This window comes from Ursus arctos, unplaced genomic scaffold (assembly GCF_023065955.2).
Source record: "Ursus arctos isolate Adak ecotype North America unplaced genomic scaffold, UrsArc2.0 scaffold_5, whole genome shotgun sequence".
Classification (NCBI taxonomy): domain Eukaryota; kingdom Metazoa; phylum Chordata; class Mammalia; order Carnivora; family Ursidae; genus Ursus; species Ursus arctos.
This window is the reverse complement of record NW_026623067.1, coordinates 59252051-59278177: the sequence shown is the minus strand read 5'-3', so window position 1 is coordinate 59278177 and position 26127 is coordinate 59252051. Positions and strand designations below refer to the sequence as shown.

The 26127-nt window shown below is 36.7% G+C and overlaps 1 protein-coding gene across 4 annotated transcripts in view; it reads left to right on the top strand.

Moving 5' to 3' along the window:
* FAM169A (family with sequence similarity 169 member A) overlaps positions 1-26127 on the top strand; it is a 182747-nt gene that overhangs the window by 123094 nt on the left and 33526 nt on the right. For all 4 annotated transcript variants that reach the window (XM_026498787.4, XM_057307228.1, XM_057307229.1 and 1 more), the window contains 4 exons: positions 16574-16708; positions 17769-17868; positions 18166-18251; positions 20367-20538. In XM_026498787.4, coding sequence (XP_026354572.1) covers positions 16577-16708; positions 17769-17868; positions 18166-18251; positions 20367-20538 — 490 coding nt within the window. In that variant the 5' untranslated portion in view covers positions 16574-16576. The remainder of the gene's footprint in view (positions 1-16573; positions 16709-17768; positions 17869-18165; positions 18252-20366; positions 20539-26127) is intronic.

Below are 26127 nucleotides of genomic sequence, written 5' to 3'. Positions count from 1 at the left end.
AAGGTAAAACATCAGTCTTTAATGAAAGCTTGCAGGTGTCATAGTAGCCTCCTCTCTTTGAGTTTATGATGAGGATTGGTTTAGGGGACTTAGAAATAGATTGAGTAGCAATATTAGCCTGCTGCATGAGTGATTGTAATAACCTGAGATGCTTTACCTGTGGGATTTAAGGTTGTAAAAAGTTTCAAATTAGTCCTACCTGAAATTAGTCCAAAATAGTATTAGAATCATTATAAGTGGTATCATTTTCTAATAAAGGTACAGTATATGCCAAACAAAGGGCTTAACTCTGATTTGGATCAAAGTATTTTATAATAAGATGCTTTTGAGTAAAATTTCATTGTCACCCTTCTTATGAAATAACTCAACTTTTTTTCGAATAGTTGAAGACTCTTCCATTAATTCTTCCTACAAACAAGTAATTTCTTGTCATGTACCATTCCTAGCAAACATGTCATGCCTCTCATGTATGACATGTTCCAGGAGGAGTTTTGGGGGGTGAAAGGGACATAGAGAGATGAGTCTTGTTTTAGGCAACTTGGAGCAAGCACAGATTGTTTGCTAGGGGTTGCAGGTGCCCTGATTGGTTCTGTCTTAGGTCCACGGGGAACAAGATTGATCCTCCCAGCAAGTTGCATGTTTGAGCCAGACACAGTTCCTACACCTTTACATTGATTCTGTTAATACACAGGTCACAAAGGTTCAGTGAATCGGTACTATTGTATTTTATTAACTCCAGCTTGGATTAATATGGCTTGAGATTTTGAGCATCATGTTACCAATGTTTGAGAAATTGAAAAAAAAAAATCTCTTAATGTTTTTCTCCATTAACTCCTACCCCCCCTTGTTTTTAAAGATTTGTTTCGGGGGCGGGGGCGGGGGGGGGGGGAGAGCAAGCAAGCAAGCAAGCAAGCATGAGCATGGGGAGGGGCAGAGGAAGAAGCCTGCTCTCTGCTGAGCAGGGAGCCCGCTGTGGGGCTCCATCCCAGGACTCTGGGATCACGACTTGATCTGAAGTCAGACGCTTAACTGACTGAGGCACCCTGGCGCTGGATCGCCTAGGAGAAAAATTATGTAGGTAAAAGGGACGTTGGATATGGAGAGATGAGTCTTGTTTTAGGATAGCTTTACTTTGGGGGGTTGGGGGAGGGGTAGAGGGAGAGGGAATATGGTCTCAAGCTGACTCCCTGGCTGACTGCGTAGCGGGGCGGGGGGGGGGGGGGGGGGGCTCATCTCACCACCCTGAGATCCTGACCGGAGCCAAAATCAAATCTGCCGCTTAAACTGCTGGCGCCCGGTCCAACCCTTTAAAAACCTTACGTGTGTTACGTTCGGTTATGTGCCTAAAAATGCAAAGAGATTTACTTTTTAAAGGTAATTAGAATATAAGAGGATTGAGTGTTCAGGCAGAGTTTCCAAAAATATTGATGAAGGATTCTGTAGAAAGGATTGTTGGTTGAACAGGAATTGAAACAAAACCTTCCTGTTTCATCCCATTTCTAAGATTTTGTGATTCTAAAATGAAAAACGAACTGCATGATTAGATTATTTTCTCTTCACACATCATTAGGCTTTTGATTCGTTGTATATTTAACCCCGAAATTTAAGTTCTAAATTTGGTATGCTTCGAGGGTAGTAGGATATTTCACAATTCTTTCCAACAACAACAACAACAACATAGTTACTCAGAGTTGAATTTATTAAGAAAAAGGTGTCATGGCTTAAAAATAATCAGGGAAAAGCTGATAATTTACTGAAGACATCCTAAAATAGACTCATTGAGTTTCAGGGCTGGTTTGTGAAACTTAAGGTTTATCTGCTCTGTAAGGGGGAAGTACTCATTTTAGCCCCACCTATTCTTTGTCTGGAAAGTTTGTGACTTACCACATATTTTAAAAAATACGTCATTTTTAGTTACTACCTGCTCCAGGGAGATGTTAGTTTTAGGCTACACCAAAGTTAGCTTTCATTTTATTCAACAAACACCAAGTGTCTATTTTATGGTTAAAGGGACACAAAAACAAATAGACCTCACTTTCATGGAGTTTATAGTTAAGTATTGTGGATTAAAATGTTAACGATTCCTTAAAATCTAAATGCATACAGATTTTTGCAACTGTGGGTTGTGCAGTGGAGAAGGCTCAGTTGCTGAAAGAAACTGAGGAGGGAAGGAAACTAAGAAGTAGAATTGAGAGAGAGTGTGTCCAGGGAAGGAGAGGAACATTGAAGCAGCAGATTGTTAGTTGGCTTTGGTCTATCATAAGGTCGGGGGGGCGGGGGGGGGGGGTGAGGGTGAAAATAATCCACTGAATTTGGGAGTTGAGAGGTTACTGGAGGCCTTTAGAAGAGTACTATCAGTGTAATGATGAGGGGAGAAGCCAATTGAGGAATGAATAGGAGTGTTGAAAATGTCAAAGATCTTGACTTTTTGTTACACGATAATTGGTAAAGAAATAAACTATATTATTAAATAATTTGATAGTCTAATATCTTTTCCACATAAATACCAGTGCTTTCAAGTTTGGGTCGGTGCCTGATTCATACCTGATTAACTTACTCTGATTCTTTACTTAACAGTAGTTGTTACTCAGAGGCAGTATAATAATCTGAAATTCAAGGCAAGTAGACATGGGTTTGAAATCTGGCTTTGGTGTTTCTAGCTGCCTTTTAAGATACTTAATCTCTCTGGGCCTCAGTTTCCGAATTTGTAAAAAAGTAGTTATAATAGAGCCTATCTTAAAATGTTGGCAGAAATGAGTGTGATCATGTCTCTAAAGGTGAGGTATTAGTATTATTATCATCAAGGAAATTAGGATAGTTTTTTAGTACCAAGTTCAGTGTTCCTCATCTTTTTCTCCCTTTTATTATCTTCTCATACCCACCCTGTGTACAACATAATACTTTGTTGAGGTATATTTCAAAGCAACAATTTACTTTTTCACTTTTAAAATGGTGATCTACTGATTATCAGTCAACTTTTGCACTGCATAAAGTATAAACCCTTTAAACCCTTTGTAGCTTTTTTGGATTCCAGGCTAAGAACCTATCTGGTTTTTTAATTTATTTTTTTAGTAATCACTGCACCCAACGTGGGGCTTGAACTCATGATCCCAAGACCAAGAATTGCAAAATCTTCTCATTGAGCCAGCCAGGTGCCCCAGAACATATCTTCTAATTTTAAATCTGGTCCTGTTTTCTATTATTTGTGCTCAAGATGGAAAATACAGCTGAATTTAGCAAAAAGCAAGCATGTTTGAAGTCTTAATATTTGGCTTTGGAATATAATGTGCATCTAAAAGTACTTGAAATTAATTTTAAGGCTGGGGAGATTTATTGATAATATTTTTTAAACTATAAAAAAGAAATTGAAGTGATTCTGAATAAATTTTGTTTGGAAAATACTTTTTGTATCTGAGCAGCTTCTCAGAATGGCCAAAAAAAAGTGCATAGTTTTATAAAATGATTCATATGGTTTTACAGTTTGATGTACAAATGACCACTCAGCTAAAGTCTATGTGCTCTTGGCCCTCCTTTCCAGAACTCTGACACTGGCTTGGATGGAGACAAGGGACATTTTTGTGCATGTACTTACAGAGGGGCGGAGAGAGGTTTCTCCTATACTGAGTTTGAAAATACCAGCTGTAATTAACAGTAGTCTTTGATTAGCTAGTTGGCTGTGCTTTCATGTGGGTGTAATTCATTTGTGGGTAGCATTTATTTTGGAACGGCTCATTCTTTTTACCCTTGAGATACATGCAGAATAACTCTTAAGTTTTCATTTGCTTATTGACTCTTCAGATATTTGAAGGGCAACTTTCTTGCCTCTCTTCCCGGAAGGCTTTCCTTCACTAATTTCTCCCAATTCCTGTTCCTCATCTATTGTACCATGGTATCTAGATCCTTTGCCGTCCTGGCTGTTTTCCATTGGAGGCATTCCAATTTTTTAGTGTGATTTTTCTTAAAATGTGATCATCTGAGTGGAATCAAAAACTGTGGATGCTGTCTGACCCATGAAGAGTGCAGGGATACTTTTCCATCTCTGGATCCGGACAGTTACAACCTTGATAAAGAAGCCCTATTCTAGGGCTTTAACTTAAGAAGAACTTGCTCTTGGGGTGCTTGGGTGACTCAGTCAGTTAAGCGTCTGCCTTTGGCTCAGGTCGTGATCCTGGGGTCCTGGGATGGAGCCCTATATCCAGCTCCCTGCTCAGCAGGGAACCTGCTTCTCCCACTCCCTCTGCCTCTCCCCCTGCCTTGTACTCTCTCTCTCCCTCTCTCTCTCTCAAATAAAACAAACAAACAAAAAAAACCCCAAAACAAAACCAAAACAATCTTTAAAAAAAGAAAAACTGGCTCTTGGTTCACGTCGAGTCTACTATCATCTGAAACTCAGGGTCTTACTTGTCTCTGTCCTTCAATGAATAATTTAAAAACTATAATGTAACTTAGTGAATTTCATTTTTTCTTTAGCTCCGTTTTGTTGTAATTAAATATTTGGTAGGCATTTTACTTTGTCACTTTTTATGTTTCCCTTTTAACTTTAAAACAGTTGGTTTTGTTTCTTATTTTTGAATTTTTGGAAGATATTTCATAGCTTTTATATTCTCTGAGGCCTGAATTTTTTACTCATTACTTTCATGTGCCCATTGTGAGATGTGGCTGTACTGACTGCATGACTTACCCACTATCCTGTCATGTTATTCTTAAGTTTTTGATATTGCAAAGAGTGTGGCTCAGTATTTTCATGCAGGCTTCCTAGAATTATCTCTGGTTGTGTACATGAGCAACATAACACGTGAAACCATTATTATTTCTCAGGTATTTGAACCCATTTACATTCTTACCAGGGTGTCTGAGTGGTCCTGTTGATTCACTACCTTTCTAACACTTGATAGATTTCTTAATTTTTGCTTATGTAGTGGGTACAAAATGGTATTTAATTGTGGGCCCAATTTGCCATTTTCCTGATTATGAATAAATTAGAGAATCTCTTAATTAGAAAAAAGTTGGCTTTGTATAGTGTAATAACCATTTAAAAATTCTGAAGACAGTGGATCATAGTTATTAGAACAGGCGTTAAAGTTTCAAGACAGGATATTGCAAGATTTAAAAAATCTAACTCCTGAGGAGTTATATTGGCCTTTCGTCATGGCCTGGGAACCTGGGCACCAGGTTAAACCCCTTGGAGACAGATTGCCTAAGTTTAGAGCCTGATTGCCACTTACTAGCTGTGTGATTTTGAGCAACTTACTCAACCTTCCCACACCTGAGGCTCCTCGCTGGGAGACTATGTGTTAAGAATACCTGCCTCATAGAGTCATTTGGAGGAATCAATGAAATAACATGTGTAGAGCATTTGCCTGGTGTAAGGCAAACAAGCCATAAGTGGTAGTTCTGTCATCAGAGAACATGTTTGAGTTTTCAAAAATAATTATAAATGAATTTTTGATGATCCTACCCCTTTGTAAATAAAGAGCTTTTTTCCCTATCTTTTTTCTTCAAGTAACCAAGTATAGACACGTAAGTTATTTGTTAGAAGGCACATCAGATAATTTGACCCAAATGGATTATGCTTCCCTGGAGTTCTGAGCCTGGTAGTATAGACAGATGAAGAAAAAGAAATCACATTAACATGTGATAAGTATATTAAAAGAAGTATTCACAAGGTACTTATCGGAGTTTCTCAGCTTGTCTCCCTTCAGTTCTGTTAATCCGTCCTATGTACAGTTGTGGGACAGATTGTCTGAAAGCATAGGCTCGAATGTCTGTTACCTGCTCAAAATCCTTAAATTGTCTTCTGTGTCCCAAATAAAGTCCAGCTCTTTAGTCTGTTGTTCTTGGCCTTTTATATTCTGTCCTCAGTTGATTTTCCTTGTGTTCCTACCACTACTTCTCTTAATACACCTTAAGTCTTTTGGTAAATCCAGCTGCTTTGCATTTTCAGCACGCTTCCTGGCTTCCATTTAGTGTGCTGCATCTTTTCAGAGGGTTTTCTCCTCTATCTCTGCCTGTTGAAACTCCATATATTGCTTTTCATCTGGCAGCAGAACCTTACACGTCTCATCTGTGGCAGTTGTTCCTCCTAGCACCACTGTGTGATTTGTTTATACAAACTTTTGTTCAGTAACTCATTCATTCATTTATTTAGTAAATATGTGTTTAAGTCAGATAGGAAGGTTACTACTCTCGCTTACCTCTTTTTCTCCTAGGCTTACTGCCAGTGAGAATTAAGAAAACAAGTTTGCCTAATCTGGGCGAGCAAACCCATCTGAGGTTGCAAGAGGTTTGCAGGAATAGGTGTGTGGGGCCATGGGTGGAAGTGCAGAGTTGGAGAAGCCTAAAAGGGAAAGAGGTGTGGGGAGCTTGTGGTTCTGAATCTGCTTTTTCCAAGTTGGTATTATACTCTGCCCATAGTGGCAACCCTTGGTTACATTTCTTAGTTGTGTAGTAAAAATATTAGGCGGTGGGGTGGTGGTCGTGGTGATTATGACCCAGCAGAATATTTCATAAATCGTAAGCCAAAATTAAGCACCAAGTTTTGTTTTGTTTTTGCTTTCGTCTTGGGCTACATGTGTTTCCTTTAAAGTGACAGCATCAGTCTTCTTCCTGGTTCTAAATCAGACAAGCCTCTGAGATACTTTATGCTGAAGATATCTACAACATTGTACATATTGTTGAGACTCCTGTTTTTAACAATTGCCTGCGTCCTTGAGTTTTACTGTGCCAAAACTCCTGTTAACTTTAATGAAGCGCTATAAAATTAGATCTGTTATGGGGTAAAGAAGTCAGGTAAAAGGATTTTAGTTGGTCTGATTTTGAAACGAAAGACAAAATTTTATGGTGTATTCCTTTAAATAGTTATTTTGTTTTTGTTTATTTTGGTTTTTTCCTGAGTTTGGAAACTGCTGCTGTGGGATTGATTATAAACAGTGTTCAGTAATCCAGGTCATGAAGTACTAGAGTATCTGGCATGTTCTAGAGGAAAATGTATTCTTTTTTGAAGTACAATATGTAGTCAGTCAAGTGGAAGCTTCATTTATAAGCACGTTTCTGTTTCTTTGCATGTGTATCTGAGTAGTGTAAGTAGCTAGATCTTGCTCAAAGTGTATGGATAGTAAGATATTTAGCATCCATTCTTGGCTGTAGTAAAATTTAGTATTTTGTGTTGTGACTCATTTTTGCTTGTGAGTTTTGTTTCAGCCATATGAGCCCTGTTTCTCCTCTCCAAGGTAGAACCCCTACCCCCCCAAGTCACATTCTTTCTCCCTTGCAGTTTGGATACAGGCATGTAAACTGAATTTTGTCAGTCACATGCATATCCAAGAGAGATTGCACATTCATTTTTAAGGATTTCTTATATCTAAGACTATCTTCCTGAATATGAAGAGAGAATTAAATTCCTAGAAAGAAAATTTGTAAGACTTCTTCTGATAGATGTAAGCAATCTAACCATCTTGGGACTCCTAAAATGCTCTACTTTTAGACATAGAGTTGTGATAAAAAGAATAGGCATCAGTGCCAGACTGCCTGAATTCAAATACTAGTTCTGCCACTTAACTAGAGTGTGTCCTTGAACAAGTTACCAACTGCTTTGTGTCTTAGTTTCCTCACCTGGCGAGTGAAGATCATTAAATTCCTCCGAGAGTGTGTTAGTGATAAAAACTATATCTGGGAATACATGTGAAGTGTTTTTAATAGAACCAGGCTCATAGTCCATTTCTTGGCTCAGTGATTATTACTTCAAAAGATGATTTTGCTTCCTACTTAAAAATACTAGCAGCAAGTATGAAATCTTTCCAATTTCCTGCCCCATTAGCCATACACTTACAGGCAGTCCTCACCCACAAGTAGTCAAATCTGTCATTTCTCAGAAGACAGGAGAGGGTTTGTGAGCAGCATTGAGCCCTCCTGAGATTTGAAAGTTAGAGCGGTTTATTCCCTAGTTTCATTTTGTCATATTCAGAGTCTTCAGCTCTAACCCTGGAGGATTAATGTAGGATTTAGAGCCTTGTGTAGGGCAGGAGGGATAGAAGAATACGGGGTAAGATACAGAGCGCGTTGAGCTCATGTAGTGCAGGGGCTAGGTTAGTTACGGAAAAAATGATGTCAGGGAGAAAAGTGAAAAGGGAAGAATCAAGAGAAGAATCAAAATAAGGTTCAGAAGCAGGCTTTTTGTGAAAAGGTTGAGAGCATTACTGATTATGTTGCCTGGATACCTAACCTATTTTCAGTGTTGGGGAAACAATCAGGAGAGGTAGGATCATGACTTGGATTGGTTGAGACAATCATTTTTTTTTCTAAAAACTCTTTCAGCACTAAAATGTCTGTATTTTTATTTATATTCTTCTCCCCCTAAAGCCTCCAAATGATGATAATAATCTATAAGAATCTTGAGAATTTAGGAACCGAATTTATAAAATACATTGCTCCTTTTTAAGAGTATAGTTGACATCTAATAATTAACCTTAAACGGGGAAAAAAATCACAGTAGTAGGAATAAAGCTGTTTTCTCTTTTTCATATTATCTTCCTAAGAGCATTTATTCTTTCAAATAGTTATATAATTTTTCTGAAAAAAGGGGTGGAATTATTAAAAGATGGATGTAAAATAGCTGATGGGCATCTTAAAATTCTTACATAAGAGGTATTAGTATTGTGTTTTTATACAAGTTAGCCAGGATTAATGAGCATAACATTTGCTTAATTTATAAATTAATTTGGACACTTTTTACACTTCATTATCCATTCTGCGTAAATTTTTTGATGAGGTAGTTTGCTCAAGGCAACACTAAGCTTTCTCATTCATGTAGAATCTGGTTAGCCCTTTTGGTTTATCTCATGGGTAGAGCATAAAGTACTTGACAAAATTTGATCTGACAGCTTTACAGTTATGTAACACAGAACAGAAGCTTAAAAACAACAAAAAAGGGGGAGAAGTGAGTGATTTATCATAGCAACCTATATTCTCTTTAGAGCCTTACCATTTTTCTCTTGCTTCTAAACCGTAGGAGACCCACCATAAGGCTAGTAATTTACAGTCATAAGTTAACCAGTATATATTTTTTATAAACAGTTGTAAACATTTAGAGGTGAAAAGGTGCTTAGGATTATCCTGTCCAGTTGCATCACATTACTAATGAGAATACGGAAGCTTAAAGAGGGTAAGTAACTTCCCCCGGGGTCACTGACTTAGCTAGTGGCACAGCTGACCCAGGAACCAGGGTCATACATAGAATTCCAATTCCAGTTGCTCTTTTTTTGTGTAATATGTGAATAGAATATTTAATAACAAGGGAATTATTTTATAAAAGGAGATTTCATATAACTATGACAAATAGATTTTGCATACTGAGTAAAAATAATAATATTGGAAGGTATATTTAATTGTCTGGATTCCTGTTCTTTTAGGCCTACTAGTGGTATGACATTCTGTTTCTTCATCTATAGATTGGGGCTAATAAAAATATCTCACTATATTTTCAGTGTGACCATCCCTTTAAAGTCTGGTATATGTTCACTTCTCAGTAAATGTTACCTGCTGTTATTAACTGATCTATAATAATTTCTAGTTCTTTCATCTTCATTTAATTACCAGTGGTGATTATTTAGCCAATAAAACAGCACTGAGAGCAACTAGTAATAAAAGTAATGGATTTAAGGACAGATTTGCAGCCCAAAAACATTTTGGAAGGGGTGTGTGTTGCGGAGGGGGGGGGGACTTTGGAATTAGAGAAATATTTTCTAATTCTTTTCATTATAATAACTATGATGCTATAGTTGTTTTTAAACTATATTAAGAAATCACAACTACTTAGTGGCATTTCTCTCCCCAGTAATGCTGTTTATGCAAATTTCAAAGTTTTTAAATTGTTGGGACTGCAGGAAAACAGAATTTTTTCTTTTTGTGTAAGTATGCGAATATTCTTTAATAATCCCAGAAGCAATTATTTTTCTATTTAGAAATGGCCATCCAAAAAGGCTTAAGAATGAAAGATAATGAATTCTGTTTTTACACTTTAATTTAGTCATGTTGTACTTGCCTTTGATTTGTAATAGTATTTTCTTACGGTAAGCACTCCTATACCTATAGTGAAATGTTTTCTGAAATGCGCTGACGTAATACTGGTGATTTAGAAGACGTTTTTAAGTGGTATTCAAGTGAACATTTAAATAATGGTAGTTAGAAATTTTAATGCTGATTAGGAAAATGTATAATCTGTTATATCATGTTGGTGGTTTTATAGTTAAGGGTAAATAAAATGTTTCTAAAAAAGTGAACTGAGATTCTGATACATCCTGCAACATGGATAAACCTTAATACCACTATGCTAAGTGAAATAAGCCAGGCAGAAAGGGACAATTAGTGTGTGATTCCACTTACGAAGTTCCTAGACTAGGCAAATTCATAGACACAGAATAGAATGGTGAATAGCAGGGGAGAGGGGAGAGGGAACGGGGAGTGATTGTTTAATGGATACAGAGTTTCTATTTGGGATGGTGAAAAAGTTTTGGAACCCAGAGAGTGGTGATGGTTGTACAACAGTGGGGATGTGCTTACTGACACAGAACTATAAATCTAGAATTAGTTACAGTGGTAAGTGTGATATGCATGTTTTACCACATTAAAAAAGAGGAGGGAAGGAAAGATGGAGAGAGGTGTGTGTGTATTTTTAAAGAAGTGAATTGAGGGGCACTTGATTGGTTCACTTGGTAGAGCATTTGACTCTTGATCTTGGAGTTGTGAGTTCAAACCCCACCTTGGGTGTAGAGCTTACTTAATAAAAAAAAATTAAGAAATGACTTGAGAAATACATTAGTTAAATAGCGATACAGGCATTTAACGCCCTAGGAAAAATGTTCACGGTGGTATGCAAATTATTGAAGGTTGGAGAGCACTAGGATAGAGGACAGACAGATCAATGGCTTAGGGAGACCAACTCGTGTTTCTGGCTCACTCTGCTGTAGACTAGTGGGTGGGTCCACACATGCATGACACTTCCCTGAAGCGTATTAGATAAGAAGCCAAGACCTCTAAGACTGTTGACTGCCTTAAAATTGTCTTATTCTGGGCTGTGCCATTGGTTCTTTATTCAGATCACGTGCTTTACCTGTTTATTAGAATTGTCTTCCAATAATGAAACCAAAAAAATGCACTTAAGACATGACGTTAGCAATTAAAGTCTTTTAAGAACTGTAATTATCATAGTAACAATAGATGAAAGAGAAAGAAAATCACCAAAAACTTGCTGTTCAGTCAAGACTCTTTTTCCTTCCATGTCCATTTTGTATTCTTTATCTAGAATGCTGTATTATTTTTGTATGATTATAGTCAATGTGCTTTTGTAGGCCAAGTTTTTGACAGCAGGCTTCAAACATTAACTTATGTTTTATCCTTTAGATTATGATTACTGATAGCAAATGAAATTTTTATTATTTAAAAAAAAATTTTTAAAAAGATTTTTAGGGGCACCTGGGTGGCTCAGTCAGTTGGGTGTCCAGCTCTTGATTTTGGCCCAGGTCATGATCTCAGCGTAGTGGGATTGCCTGGCATTAGGCTCTGAGTCTGATTGTCCCTCTCCCTCTGCTCCTTCCCTGCTCATGGTCTCTTTTTCTCAAATGAATAAATAAAATCTTTAAAAAAAAAAAAAAGAAAAGATTTTTAAGTTCTCTCTTCAGCCAAGGTGGGGCTCAAACTCAGAACCTCAAGATCAAGAGTCACATGCTCCACCTACTGAGCCAGCCAGGTGCCCCAGGAAATGAAAAAAAAAATTTTTTTTTTAAAGTAGGCTCCATGCCTAGTGTGGAGTCCAGCGTGGGCCTTGAACTCACAACCCTGAGATCAAGACCTGAGCTGAGATCAAGAGTTGGATACTTAACTGAGCCCACAGCAACCCCAGCAAATGAAATTTTTAAGTGTATTTCATTCATAGCTTGTTCTGGTAGCTAATTTTCAAGAGAGTCTTTTGAGTTGGTTTAAGGGAAATGGTGTAATGGTAATCTTTCTTGAGCTTCATCTAGTCAGTGGTATGGTATGTTAAATGTCTCCATGTTTTACTTGGATCAAAGCTGGGATCTTGTCTAAGAGAGTAAAAACAATTAATACATTCCCTTAACTAGTGTCCTAATTATGCTTCTTTCATCCACTACTGACCATTTGTTTTGTGTTTTTAGTTTCACCTAAATTTTTTTTTAAAGATTTATTTATTTTAGAGAGCACAAGCGAGCAGGGAGGAGGGACAGAGAGAGAAAGAACCCTGAAGCAGACTCCTCACTGAGTGCAGAGCCCCATGCAGGGCTCGATCCCAGAACCCAGAGATCATGACCTGAGCTGAAATCAAGAGTTGGACGCTCAACCAACTGAGCCGCCCAGGCACCCCTGGTTTCACCTAAAATCTTAATCTTCATTAGAATTGTTAGATGTATCTGTAGAATGTAATGTTGTATTTCCTTAGTTTGCTCTTAATACTGACTTTGATAGAAATAAAAAGATTTGCCCAAACTAACAAATAAGCTTCTTTCACAGTAGAGCAACTATTTTATTTCATTGTGCCTTTTCTCACTCTAACATCTTAATTACATAAGCTCTCAGTTGATCTCCCTCAAAACGTAAAGGTTTTTTTTTTTTTCCTCTTTATAAATTGGCTAGACATCTTGTGGTATTGCTTTCCTCAGTAGTTTCACAAATTTTTCTTCCTTTCTGTTTTTATTTAGACATTTACTAACAGATGGGCTGAATTTGTTCTGTTTCTAGGTTTTATTTTAATTATTTTTTAATTTTTTTTGAGAGAGCGCATATAAGCAAGGGGAGGGGTGAAGGGAGAGAGAGAAGCAGACTCCCCACTGAGTGTGGAGCCCAATGTGGGACCTGATCCCAGGCCCCTGAGATCATGACCTGAGCTGAAGTCAGATACCCAACCGACTGAGCAATCCAGGTGTCCCTCTAGGTTTGATTTTAAAAACTAAAAATCAGTTTGATTTTTAAAAATGTATATACAGCATTATTTAAATAAAATTAGATTCCCAATCATATGTACACCAAGTTTTAAAGTCCTTAGGACCAAGATTTCAGATGATGGTTAAAAAAAAAAAAGTTCTTATTATCATCAAATCTTTAAAATTCAGAAAAATGTATTTATATATAACTGTTACTGTGTATGTTCTGTTACGTGTTTATATCCTATTTCCATTAGGTATTCAATTCCTTGTCTACTAATACTTTTGCTGTGATAAAATGGATTTGAAGGTCACTTCAGAGAAAAGTAACTTTTCCTAGTTGATTTTCTTCTGCCTTTCTTTCCCTTTTTAAATTTTACTTTATCAAACTGAAAAGGTTATTGACAAATATAGCAGTTTGGCTCAGTAGTTTTTTTCTTTCTTTTTTTTTTTTTTTTTAAAGATTTTATTTATTTATGTGACAGACAGCCAGTGAGAGAGGGAACACAGCAGCGGAGTGGGAGAGGAAGTAGCAGGCTCCTAGCGGAGGAGCCCGATGCGGGACTTGATCCCGGTACGCCGGGATCATGCCCTGAGCTGAAGGCAGATGCTTAACGCCTGCGCTACCCAGGCGCCCCTGGCTCAGTAGTTTTTATTTTGGGTAAATACTAAATAGGGAACTTTTATTTTATTTCTTTCTTTTTAACCAGGCTCCAAGCCCAAGCAGAGCCCAGTGTGGGTCTTGAACTCACGACCCTAAGATCAAGATCCGAGATGAAATCGAGTCAGATACTTAACTGGCTGAGCCACCCAGGCATCCCCAAAATAGGGAACTTTTATTTTATTTTAAAGATTTTATTATTTATTCATCTATCAATCTATCTATCAGAGAGAGCGAGCGCGCAAGAGTGCACACAAGCAGGGAGAGCGGCAGGCAGAGGGAGAAGCAGGCTCCCCACTGAGCAGAGAGCCCAATGCAGAACTCGATCCCAGGCCCCTGGGATCATGACCTGAGCTGAGGGCAGATGCTTAACCAACTGAGCCACCCAGGCGTCCCAAAATAGGGACCTTTTTAAAACAAAGTAATCTATATTGCTTTATGTATATTTCTTTAAGAACTAGTAACTCAGTATTTGACGTAGATTGCAAGTTTTTATTTAACTTTTTCTTGTGAACATTTTGAGGAGTACACAAATCAGGATCCTCTCCACAATGCATCCGATATGTCTCTTAAGTTTCTTTTAATTTACATTAGTGTCCACTCTTTTGTAGAGCTCCATGCTGTGTATTTATTGTAGAAACTGAGTTCTGAATTTGGCTGGCTGCATACTTAAGGCTTCATTTCACATTTGTCTGGTGGTTTGGGTAGATTTGGGTCTAGTGTTCTTGACATACCGCATGAGGAGGCGTGTCTTCCCATTCTACTTTTAGTGAGACTGGTTAGTGTGTGTGTACATACCTAACACAAATGAGTGCACGTATATCTACCAAATACTCATGCCCGAACACTGCTAGCAGCCCACCTGCCCATCAGTAGTAGAATGGGTAAATAAAGTGTATTTGGATATGATGGAATACTACATAGCAATAAAAAGGGACAAATTAACTGATACAACCAACATTGCTGATGTTTCTCACAGAAATAATGTTGAGGGAAAAGAGTTGACACAATACAGAGCCTGCTGTATGATTTCAGATATAATTGCAGATATAAGAATTTCAAAGATGGGCAAAATTGTCTGATTTAAACATATTGTAAGACCAATGAAACAATACTACCTTATTGAAAAGGTCTTTTTCCCCCCCTTCTGAATGAGATAACTCTCCTTATCCTATACTCTGTTTCCATAGGTATTAGGGTGTATTTCTATATCTTATTACATTGGTTTGTCTATTCATATGCCTGTTACCACATTGTTTTAATTATAGAAATTTATAATATGGTTTTTTGTTTGTTTGTTTGTTTTTAGTTTTTATTTTTAAGTAATCTCTGCACCCAAGGTGGGGATCAACCTTGCAACCCTGAGATCAAGAGTCGCATGCTCCACTGACTAAGCCAGCCAGGCACCCCCCTTTTAAAAATTATTTATTTATTTTTAGGTAGGCTCTATGGCCAACGTGAGGCTTGAACTCACAACCTCAAGATCAAGAGTTACATGCTCTACCGACTGAGCCAGCCATGAGTTCCTCGAAGTTTTAGAATATGTTTTAGTATCTGACAGGGCTCATACCTTTCTCCAGTCATTGCTCTGCCCTTTGAGGATTTTTCTAGCTATTCTTGCTTATTCTTTGAAATTAACTTTATAATTAACTTGTTTTGCTTCAGGGAAAAAAAAACCCCTAATGGTATTTTCATTGGGATTGCATTAAATTAATAGATTATTTTAGGGAGAACTGGTATCTTTTTGATATTGAAGTGTCCTTTCCAGGAACATGTTCCCTGCCATCCAGGAACATGGTTTGTCCTTCCTCTTTGTTCACTTTGCTTCTTTCAGTGATGTTTTTGACTTATATAGGTTTCCTGTTGTTTATTGTTGTTAAATTTAAGCCTATTTTAATTTTTGCTATTGTAAATGGGATCTTTCTGTTTTTACTCATTTTTTCCATTCATTACTTTTATTCATTCTTTCTTCTGGTGGTTATTGTATATATGAAGGCTTGATGTATGTGTTTAATTTTATATCCTGCTATTCAACTACAATTTCTTAATGTTTGGAATAATTTTTCCATTGATTCTTTGGTATTTTTCAATTAAATATATTATTTGCAAATTGAAGTAGAGATAGTGTCTTCCTGTAACCCTTACACCCATCCCGAGTTGTTAAGCCTCTAATTGCTTTCTCTTGTCTAATTGCATTGACAAATATCTATATAATTTTATATAGTAGTAGAGTGCTTATTTTCTTGGCTATAGTGGGAAAGTCCTTAGTGTGTCCCCACTAAGGTGCTGGCCTTAAAAAACACACACATATATATATGAGATGTAATTTACACACCATAATAGTTACCTATTGTAACTGTACAATCCAGTGATTTTTAAAGTAAAATTATAGGGTTGTAGAACATTTTTGTTACCGGAAATTCCCATGTATCTGTCCTTTTACAGTGGCTTATGCGTTGTATAGAAGGTATAGAAGGATATATTTGTGTGTATTTATATGCAAATATGTACATCCTATGCCTGTATATTTTTATCATTTAAGGAATTACCCATTATTTTCTATTTCATTGCTTGTTTTTAATACAAATGAATGTTTCAAAGTTTTGTTATTTTTGAAGATGTTATTTATTTATTTATTTATTTGAGAAGCAGAGTGAGAAGGAGAGAGCATGAGCAGGGAGAGAGGCAGATGGAGAGGGAGAAGCAGACTCCTCACTGAGCAGGGAGCGCAGCGAGGGGCTCAGTCTCAGGACCCTGGGATCACCACCAGTGCGAAGGGAGACACTCAACCATCTGAGCCACCCAGGCGCCCCACAAAGTTTTCTTCTTGATGTACATTTTTAATCAGCAGGCTCAAATTGTCTGTCTTGGCATACTAAAAGTGAAGTTTCCTTAAAGTGCAATGTTAAAAAGTTTTTTCTCTGAGTAAAGGAAGATACCATTTCATATGCTGAAACATTTGCCCCGTATTGTGTTGTAGAGGATGGCATTCCCCGTGGATATGCTGGATAATTGCAGTCATGAGGAATTGGAAAATTCTGCTGAAGATTATATGTCAGATCTAAGGTGTGGGGATCCTGAAAACCCTGAACGTTTTTCTCTTCTCAATATTACGGTAAGGTGTGGGAAGGTGATTTTTGTCAACCTTTTCAGTTGGGTTTACACATGAAATCAGTATCTTCTTATTTTTTATCATTTAAAAATGTTAATCACTTTTGAAATTTGCATCAGAAGACTGTTCACTGAAATGGATAAATATCGACTGGTTAGTACAGCAGCATGGTCAGGTTTTAAAAAGACACTATAGGTCATTGCTTAGTATTTGTATTTTGCCTTTAAAATGAGATATAAGTTGCTTTGCTAAGATGGGTTACTGTATTTGAGCTAACTAAATTAAATTTACTTGAGATTAGGAATTTGTGATTTTAGAAATTTTTTAATAAAAAATCAGCAAAACACTAAATACACATTTTTGTGTCACAAATCTTCCCTTTCTGTCAAACTTCCTAATTAGTAAGTGTGATATATTGTGATGGAAAGATCGTTAGCATTCCACTGTGAACTAGGTAGTAGGCCAGTTCTCTAGCCTCTCTAGGCCTTAGAGTTTTCTTCTAGCAAATGATGTTTAAAGGCTTCTTGAAACTCTCTTCTTCTAAAGCACCAGGATTTTATAATTTATTCTTCTAACACACCAATATTTATAATTATCTGAGTTATGATATCTGTAAGTGGGGAATTATGGTCAGATTAATGAAGGTGGAAAAATCTTAAAGTATCATATGTATCTCAGTGGAAAAACGAATGTACCTGTCTTATGTCTTTTACTATAAAATGGAATTTTCCCTCCTGAAGTTGTCTAAATAACAGATGATAAACTATAGTTGTTTTTTAATGAGTTTATGTACCATATCATGCCTTGTTTTTATTCAGATGTGTGGCTAGAGCACAGTAGTAATATTTATTGAAATAAACTTTAATTTTTTTCCCCAAGAAAGTAAAATTGCTGCAAAAGGGAAGTCTGATTTACTTTTTTGAGACTAGAAATATCTTCTATGAAATTAAGTTATATAATTAGCATTAATGTAGAGGAAGTTTAGTATTTTGGTAGAAGCATTGTGTTTTGCCCTGTATTTTCTTAACAGACTTCACTAATCTTTAATCACTTATCATTTCAGATTCCTATTAGCCTGTCAAATGTAGGCTTTGTACCTCTTTATGGTGGTGATCAGACCGAGAAAATTCTTGCTCTTTTTGCTCCTGAGGACTCACTCACAGGTCTCTTTTTTGCTTAATCTTTATAAATTGAGTAATTTTTCTCCAAACATTTAGAATTTTTAAAAAGTAGCTACATGAAGGAATTTTAAAAATTGTTTCAAACTAAATTTCGGAAAATAATTTTCCCTTGCTTGTAATTAAATGTTCAATGAGTGAAATAAAATAAAAATGGTATAAATGGGGCCACATTATAGTATAAGGTGTGGGTATATTTAAGATTACCTGTATAAACTTTTTCAAATAGTAATATTGCATACTGTAAGGCTTAAATGTTAATAATCGTTTATTCTGTTTTAGCTGTAGCACTTTACCTTGCTGATCAGTGGTGGGCTATTGATGATATTGTGAAAACATCTGTCCCTTCTAGAGAAGGGCTTAAGCAGGTAACAAGACGCTATAATTTAAAAGTGTTTCTTCTGAGATCATTTCACAATATGTTTCGCATAAACATTGATAATTGTTGAGATTATTGAGCACGTCTCCATTTTAGTATAACCAGGTTGCATTTAAACCCTTAGAGCTTAATTGTTATGATGAAACTGGTAGTCTGGTTGGGCTTCCTCAATATTACGTGGTTCTAAAATTATCTGAGAATTAGGTGAAGAAGAGTGAATACCTATGGGTTACTTGAATTGTAGTGACCTGTGTCTATATTAGCTTCTGACTTTCTTACAGGGTAGAGAGAAAGCTAGTTCTGGGTGTTTGCCTCGGTTCTCTGTCTCTAGGAGAGACTGACCAGGAAACTTGCCTATCGGTAGGGCCATTTCAGGTGGTCTATTCAAATGTTCTAATCAGTGGACTAGAATGGAGATCCTTGGGAGCATACTGCCAAACTTTGTCCTTTTTTCTGTCCCAGTCATCATTTTACCGTTTACTTAGAGGAAGACACAGATGGCATGCTGATCAGTTCTTCCTGCCACAGTGCTGAATGGGAGAACCAGTCTGAAAGGCAGAAGTAAGAAACAAAGAGCAGGGTCTAACATGATGAAAAGTAGTACCCATGGGTTCAAAACACTTAACTGCACAGGTACACCGTGAAGAACAAGCTAAAACAACACGTACAAAAACAATTGGCTTTAGGTAATTAGAAGTAAAACTAAGATAAGCAAAAAAGCTAATAAAAACCCTTAAGCTTATATAGCAAAGCCCCACTGTCTTAAGCAACATCTTCAATGCTTAGTTCTGTAATATCTGCAAGTCCCACCTCTCCCCCAATGGAGAGATGTTAAGGATCTGGAGCACTTTGAAGGGAGAGGACTAGAATGGCCAGAGTACCCAGAATTGCATTAGCTCAGTCTTTTCCTTCGCTTGATCCCTTGTTCCTGTGGTATGAAATTTAGGGGAATGTCATGGCTTTCTTCAGATATATTTAGGCTGTGTGGCTCCAGGGTATCAGAGTCTGGTCTTTGGCTGTGGTCAGCTCAGTATGAAGAAGAATTTTATACTGGTCAGAGCTGTTCAGGGAAGGAATGGGTTGCCTTAAAAGCTAGTGAGCTTTATCATTTCCTGCGTTGTTTGGTATCTGACATCCCCTAGTGTGTAGTATGTTTAAGGCTTTTTTTTTTTTTTTTTTTTTTGTGAGAGTAGTGTGTGTATAGTTAATGCTTTTTTTCTTCACTCACCTAATTAGAGGGCACTCTTGTGCTTTAAGGAGGCTTGAGGAGAAATAGACTTTATGGATAGAACTCTTGTTTTTAGTGGTGAAAGATGTCTGTGAGGGGAAAACCCCATTGTGTGATGTCAGAAAGTTGGTGAGGAGGTCCCTGTGGCCTTGCATGTAGGAAGTGAGGTTCTGCTTCCATTCTGTGATTGCCCCAAGTTTGTTTTTGATCAGATTTGTCTGTGCCACTGTTATCACTCATCTGATCTGGCAGAAGGGTCTGTGGGTATGTGTGTGGGGCGTGGTGGCTATTCCTTATAGTTAAACAACCAAGACATGACTGTTAAATGAACATTTTACCTGGAAAGGTGAGACAGATTCCTTTCCCAAGAGTATAATTATGGCCTTGCTCATCAAATAAGATAATTGTTCTTAAAGTCATAAAGAATAACATGAACCTTTTTTTCTCTATTCTTTTTTCCTTTTTTAATTTACTATTGAGGCTAAAATGGGGTGAAAAAGAGTTGAAGCAGTAGAGGTGGTGGGGCAGCAATTAGGTGGGGAGACCCTGGATCTGGGCAACTGGAAGAAAAAAGAAAACACTTGAACACTAAGGAAGAGATGTTGGGGATTGGTACATTAGAAACTTGTTTTACCTGTTTCAGAATTTTGCTGAGAGGCAGTATTCCATGCATAATACGTGTTTGTAGAAATGGATTCTTACTGGTATGAATGATGGGTCTCATCTGTGTGATGAAAGGTTTAAGAAATCACTGCGAATGTATTCAAAGTGCTTTGAATGCTAGTGTGAGGGGTGGAAGCAGGGAGCAAGGTAGCTAGCATCTCTGAATGGGTGCATATCATAACTGTTGTGCCTGGTGTCTGACTCTCTTTCCAGGTGAGAACTCTTGGGGAGAGAGTGGTTCTGTATGTTCTGAATCGAATTATTTATAGAAAACAGGAAATGGAGAGAAATGAGATACCATTCCTGTGTCATAGCAGTACTGATTATGCTAAGATTCTGTGGAAGAAAGGAGAAGCCATTGGGTTTTATTCAGTTAAGCCTACAGGTGAGTCTTTAAAAGTTACTTAAACTGTATCTAATGGAAACCTCCTTTTTAGACCCCAACTATATCAATATCCTTTTAAATGACTCTTTAGAGTTTAAATTGAGGGGATTTCACCTAGTATTTCTTGGGAGTACTTTGACTCTACCTTTCTGTGTGAATGAGAAGTGTTAGGAAAGTCTTGAAAAGCAAAACAAAAATAAACGTTTGACAGAGGGTTAGATTTCTCCACGTATGTGCAAGGAGAGTTGCACGTTGAGCCTCTTATTTGGCTGTCTTGACTCTCTTCCACGTCCTTCCCTTTATTTAAAGCAGGTGTTTGATTCCTGCTGCTATCACTATTATGGGCTCCTTTTAAAACTGCTATCTACCTGTGGACCAAATGCATAGCCTCTGCCTCACACAGCTGATTCAGCCTGATTTATTAAAGGCAGCTTTGCCGAATACCATGAAAAACAAAACATATTTAGAGAATTCGGATAGCTTTGAAATTGTTAATCTTCTGAAGTTTGGATTTTTGATCCTAAGACCCAACTATACCCTATTCCTAAAACATGGGTGGAGCTTCATCCTGCTTGACCTATTTTCCTGTCATTTCGACTCCTTAGAGGTACTGGAGCCAGAAAGATCTAACCTGCTTGATCCATGTATGCACATACACCCTATACCTTATAACCACCATGTAACAAAGTTGGCCTTTTCTGTACCTTGACCAAAAGACCTTTCATAGAGAACACTCAAATTATTTTCAGGCTTTCTCACATTTCACACCTTCCAAATTTAGCCCTTTTGGTCAGATCAAGTTTAAAGATCACACCAAATTCACTGTTGGTTTGCAGAACAGTTGTGACTGATCCCTTAATCACATAATTAGTACACACTTAAGAGTTAGTGCATGTAGTCAGTGAAGAGAAGGTCACTTTTTCTCAAGAATAAAAAACTATGATCTATATAGTTTAAATTGGTTTGCTGTTTTATTTTTTAAAATATTTATTTAGTGTAGAGGGAGAGAGCGTGCACACATCAGGGGAGGGAAAGAGGGAGAGAGAGAGAATCTCAAGCAGACTCCCCAATGAATACAGAGTCCGACTTGGGGCTCGATCTCACGACCCTGAGATCATGACCTCAGCCGAAATCAAGAGCCAGATTCTCAACCAACCGAGCCACCCAGGTGAAACAGCTGGTTTGCTGTTTCAGTAAATACTTTGGTTCTCCTTCAATATGCTGTTTTATTCTGTATAAATTTGAAATAGAACCAATAATTTATGTAACTTCAGAAAGGTATTATACAGGGGCAGAATAATAATGTTGGTTAAATGGAAGCATAGCATTAGTTTTTTTTTAATGTTTTAATAACTTTGGGGTTGAGGTATGTTTTAATTGCTTTATGCTTTATTTTATACAAGGTAATTCCTATGGCAATTGGAGGATTTTTTTTTCCTTCTCATACTGGCTCCAGGGGAGTTTTTTTTTTTAAAGATTTTATTTATTCATTTGACAGAGATAGAGACAGCCAGCGAGCGAGGGAACACAAGCAGGGGGAGTGGGAGAGGAAGAAGCAGGCTCCCAGCTGAGGAGCCTGATGTGGGGCTCGATCCCAGAACGCCGGGATCACGCCCTGAGCTGAAGGCAGATGCTTAATGACTGAGCCACCCGCCCCTCCAGGGGAGTTCTTACCTGAAACTAGCTCATAGACATTTGGGGCATGTAGTAGTCTATACTTATTTAGAGCTTGAAGGCACACAGTTAAAGGGCATAACATTCCTCTTTCAGTAGTTCTAATCAGTACTTGATTCCAAGAGTGTGCTTCTCTTTCATGTACTTTTGGGGCTCCTTCTCTTGTTGCTTGTTGTGATAGTTAACAACATTTTTTATCCTTGAGCTTTCAAGGGCTACTTGTCTACCACTTTTAGCACCTTCCATACTTCTTTACTAATTGCATTACCTCCTTACTATTTATTATAGTTTTTTCCCCACTTTAAGCTCTGGCTGTCATCTACCAGGTAACAGTGGAATTAGGTGTGCTTATACTAGCCTTTGAATTAATAATCATTTAATTCAGTCTGGAAGCATTAAAGGAAACCCAAATGTACAATATTTTGAAAAAACTGTCCAAATACTAAAACATTTTGTGGTAGAAGTATATATGTATCGGGGAAAAAAAGTGTACCAGTAGCAAAAAGATTAAATCCTTCTTAAATTTGTAGTTGAATGACAGCCTTATGGTGTCACTTAACTATTTAATGATTTTTAAATTAAATAGCAAATCATTATATTGGGATGTTTATTGGGATGTGAAAATAGTTTTGGTATATGAAAGGAGACTGTTTATAAAAGTCCAATCCTATTACACTACAGTGAAATTTAATAAACTACATAAGTTCTTTTTAGCCTGAAGTAGATCACTGTGGTGGACTTAGAGCATGTTTGTATGTTTTTTGGGTTAGGTAGATGTCAGATTATTAAAAATAGTTCTTTGCAGTAGATTGTTGTGTGAAATCTGGCATATAACTCTAAGGGAGCTCACAGAATTGAATAATGTCTTTATAACAAAAGGTTTTCTGGTCCTTTCTATGGTTATTAAGCACTTTTATCTATAAAAAAAATAGGAGTAGGATTAGTGCTGAACCTTGTCTCCTTCTGGTATTAAGTAATATTCATTCATGGATTCATAAACCACAAAAAAAAAAAGGTAAGCTCCATTTATTTCATGGATGTATTTTCAATAAAATTTTATTTTTTGCCTAATAATGAGTTTTCCAAATGTATAATACACTTGTGTTTTGATCCATCATATAGTAATACTAATGATAATGATAACTCAAAATTTCTTTTGGATTGATAATTAGAATCTCATGGTCACAAGAAATTTTAAAAATTTATATTTATGTACAGGTATATTTTTACAGTAAAGAACAGTTGGATAATAAATATGTAATCCAAGTATAAAAATATATTACATTAGGGTAACATTCTGTAGAATAAATACAATAGAAATAGAAGTTCAAGAAAAAGGAACATTATAAAACTTTTGAGTGTTAAGGATAGGTTAGTTCAATAGTAAAGGAGTAGTTTATTCAGTGGATGATGAGGTTTACCAAATTAATAACAGCTTTTAGGGTTCATCTGATACATTTAGAAGAGTGATAAAATAATTTTGTTTATCTTTAATATTGTTTGTTAATTGAAAAGGGAAAAATAGTAAATTTACATAGAGCGTCATGGCAGACACCATGTTAACTAGTAGATCATGGTTAGTATCACCAGGAATAAGACCCATCAGTATCATGGACTCCTGATATATGATGTACTGAGAAGGGCATAACATCATTTCTGGTATTTTTTCCCAAAACCCATAACCTTAATTTTATAATGAGAGGATGTTAGACAAAGCCAAACAGAAGGTTATCTACAAAATAGCTGATCAGTAATTTCTAAAAGTGTTAAATTCATGAAAGACAAAGGTGGAGTAACCAAAGAGATATTAAACTAAATCGAGTATAGAATCCTGGATTGGATTCTGAAACAGAAAAAAAGGTGTTAGTGGCAAAACTGGTGAATTTTGAATAAGGTCTCTATAGTCAGTAGTATTTCGTCAATATTCGCTTCCTGGATTTGATAATAGTACTTTGGTTGTGTAAGATGCTAACATTAGGGAAGCTGGATGAAGGGTATATGGGACTCTGTATATTTTTTGCAACTTTTCTATGAGTGTGAAATTTGTATAATAGTTTCTCAAAAGTAAATATCGATAATATGCTAGAAATTCCATCCTTACAGTTATTGAAACTTAAGATGAAAACTTTAGATGTTACCAAAGATGTATGAATACATGAATTTCAAAATTATTTAAAGGTTACAACATGAGCAAAAATGTTTCCTTTGAGGAATTTGAATTGGCCAAGAGAATAAAATTCCATAAATACCAATATAAGTGGCTCATCGAGGAAATGTCCCAGTCAGATCATCCTTCTGTGAAGTTCATTGTCAGCAATCACCACCATGCACACAGAACACCTAATCAGCTTTTTAATGCCTCATTCATAACTATGAACAAATAGGGGAAACCACTGATATGAAACATGGAGATCAGAACAAAAGAGAATTAAAAAGCAATTTGGAAGAGACAATGAAAAACAAAACAACTCTTAATGTATTTGGAAGGTAAGAGTAGTCCTTACACTGATGAAATGAGGACGAGATATATTAAAAGAATGTCTGTAGAGCTCTTGGAAATTCAAAATTCAGTGTACGAAAGATAAGGAAGTGGATCAGAAAGGAGAGCAACAGCAACAAAAACCGCAAATGATGGAAAATAGGTAAGAAAATTACAGGAATGGTCTGAATAATAGATGTTTCAGGAGAGAACAGAGAAACTGGAGGGGAAGAAGTTACCAAAGAAATAATTCAAGAAAATTTCTCAGAACTGTAGAACATGCATTTCCCCATTAAAAGGACTCATTGAGCATCCATCACGATGAATTAAAATAGACTCATACTGAGACAGAATATTAAGAGATTTCAGAAATTTGGGATACAGAAAAGATTTTGTAAGTCTCTAGAGAATGAGAGAAGCATTTATATAAGAGATCAAGTATCAGAATAATTAGATTCCTCCACATCAAAACTGCACAGAAGTGAAACAGTGCCCTTACGACACTGAGGAAGTGTGGTTCTGTGGAATTGGGACTGGGGTGGATAAATGTATGTAAGAGCTAAATTCTCATCTTCCATACTGGGAAGGGCATTGCTGATGCCTAAGATGGAAAAAATCAAGAAAAGCAGGAAGTTATTTAGAGATGTGGAAGTAAATACCAGAAAGATTAGCTAAATAATTTCAAAGTAGTGGTTTCTGGGGAGCAGAAAGTGTGTGTGGATCATGGAGGCAGTCACAGGACTGCTTTTTTTCTTTTCAATCTAACAGGACTGTTGTGCTCTAACCAGTGTACACATTAAACTTGAAACTTTGATTAAAAACAAAAAGTCAACATTTTAAAAAGTGGAACTATATCCAGAATCTAATCAGTGTCGACCACAAAACGAGCTGAATTTTTTAAGTCCTCACAGGATCTGTGATGGTAAAAGGGCTGTTCTGACTACAAAATTGCTAATGAGAAATATCTTATGTACCTGTGAAAAGCAAGAAAGCCCTTTGTTAATTCAGTGGAAATTTTGTAACTCTTTGCCCTATGTCAAGAACTAGAGAAGATGTAAATTTGTGTAAATCAGATATCACATTTAAGGTAGATGAGCTGAGAGAAAAAACAAAATGAGGACGATGTCATTAGCTGCTGTTTTGGAAAGGTCCATTATTATTTGGCTTCAACTGTGAACCATCTTGATCCATTTCGAAGACCCATATTTTGGGAAATCACAATCAAAGAACCATATGAAGGTAGCACAATCTAGTCAACAAGTACTGTAAATTATTTTGTTGAGTCACTACCAGAGGGATTTACGATGACTACTAAGGGACATGTTTTTGGTTATAGTAGTTCTCATTTGAAGTAATTCATAATGGAAGTGTTTTTCCCTCTCTCATCATTTGCTAGTCAGCTTTCCTTATGATTTTTTAGACTTTTTAACTGAGAA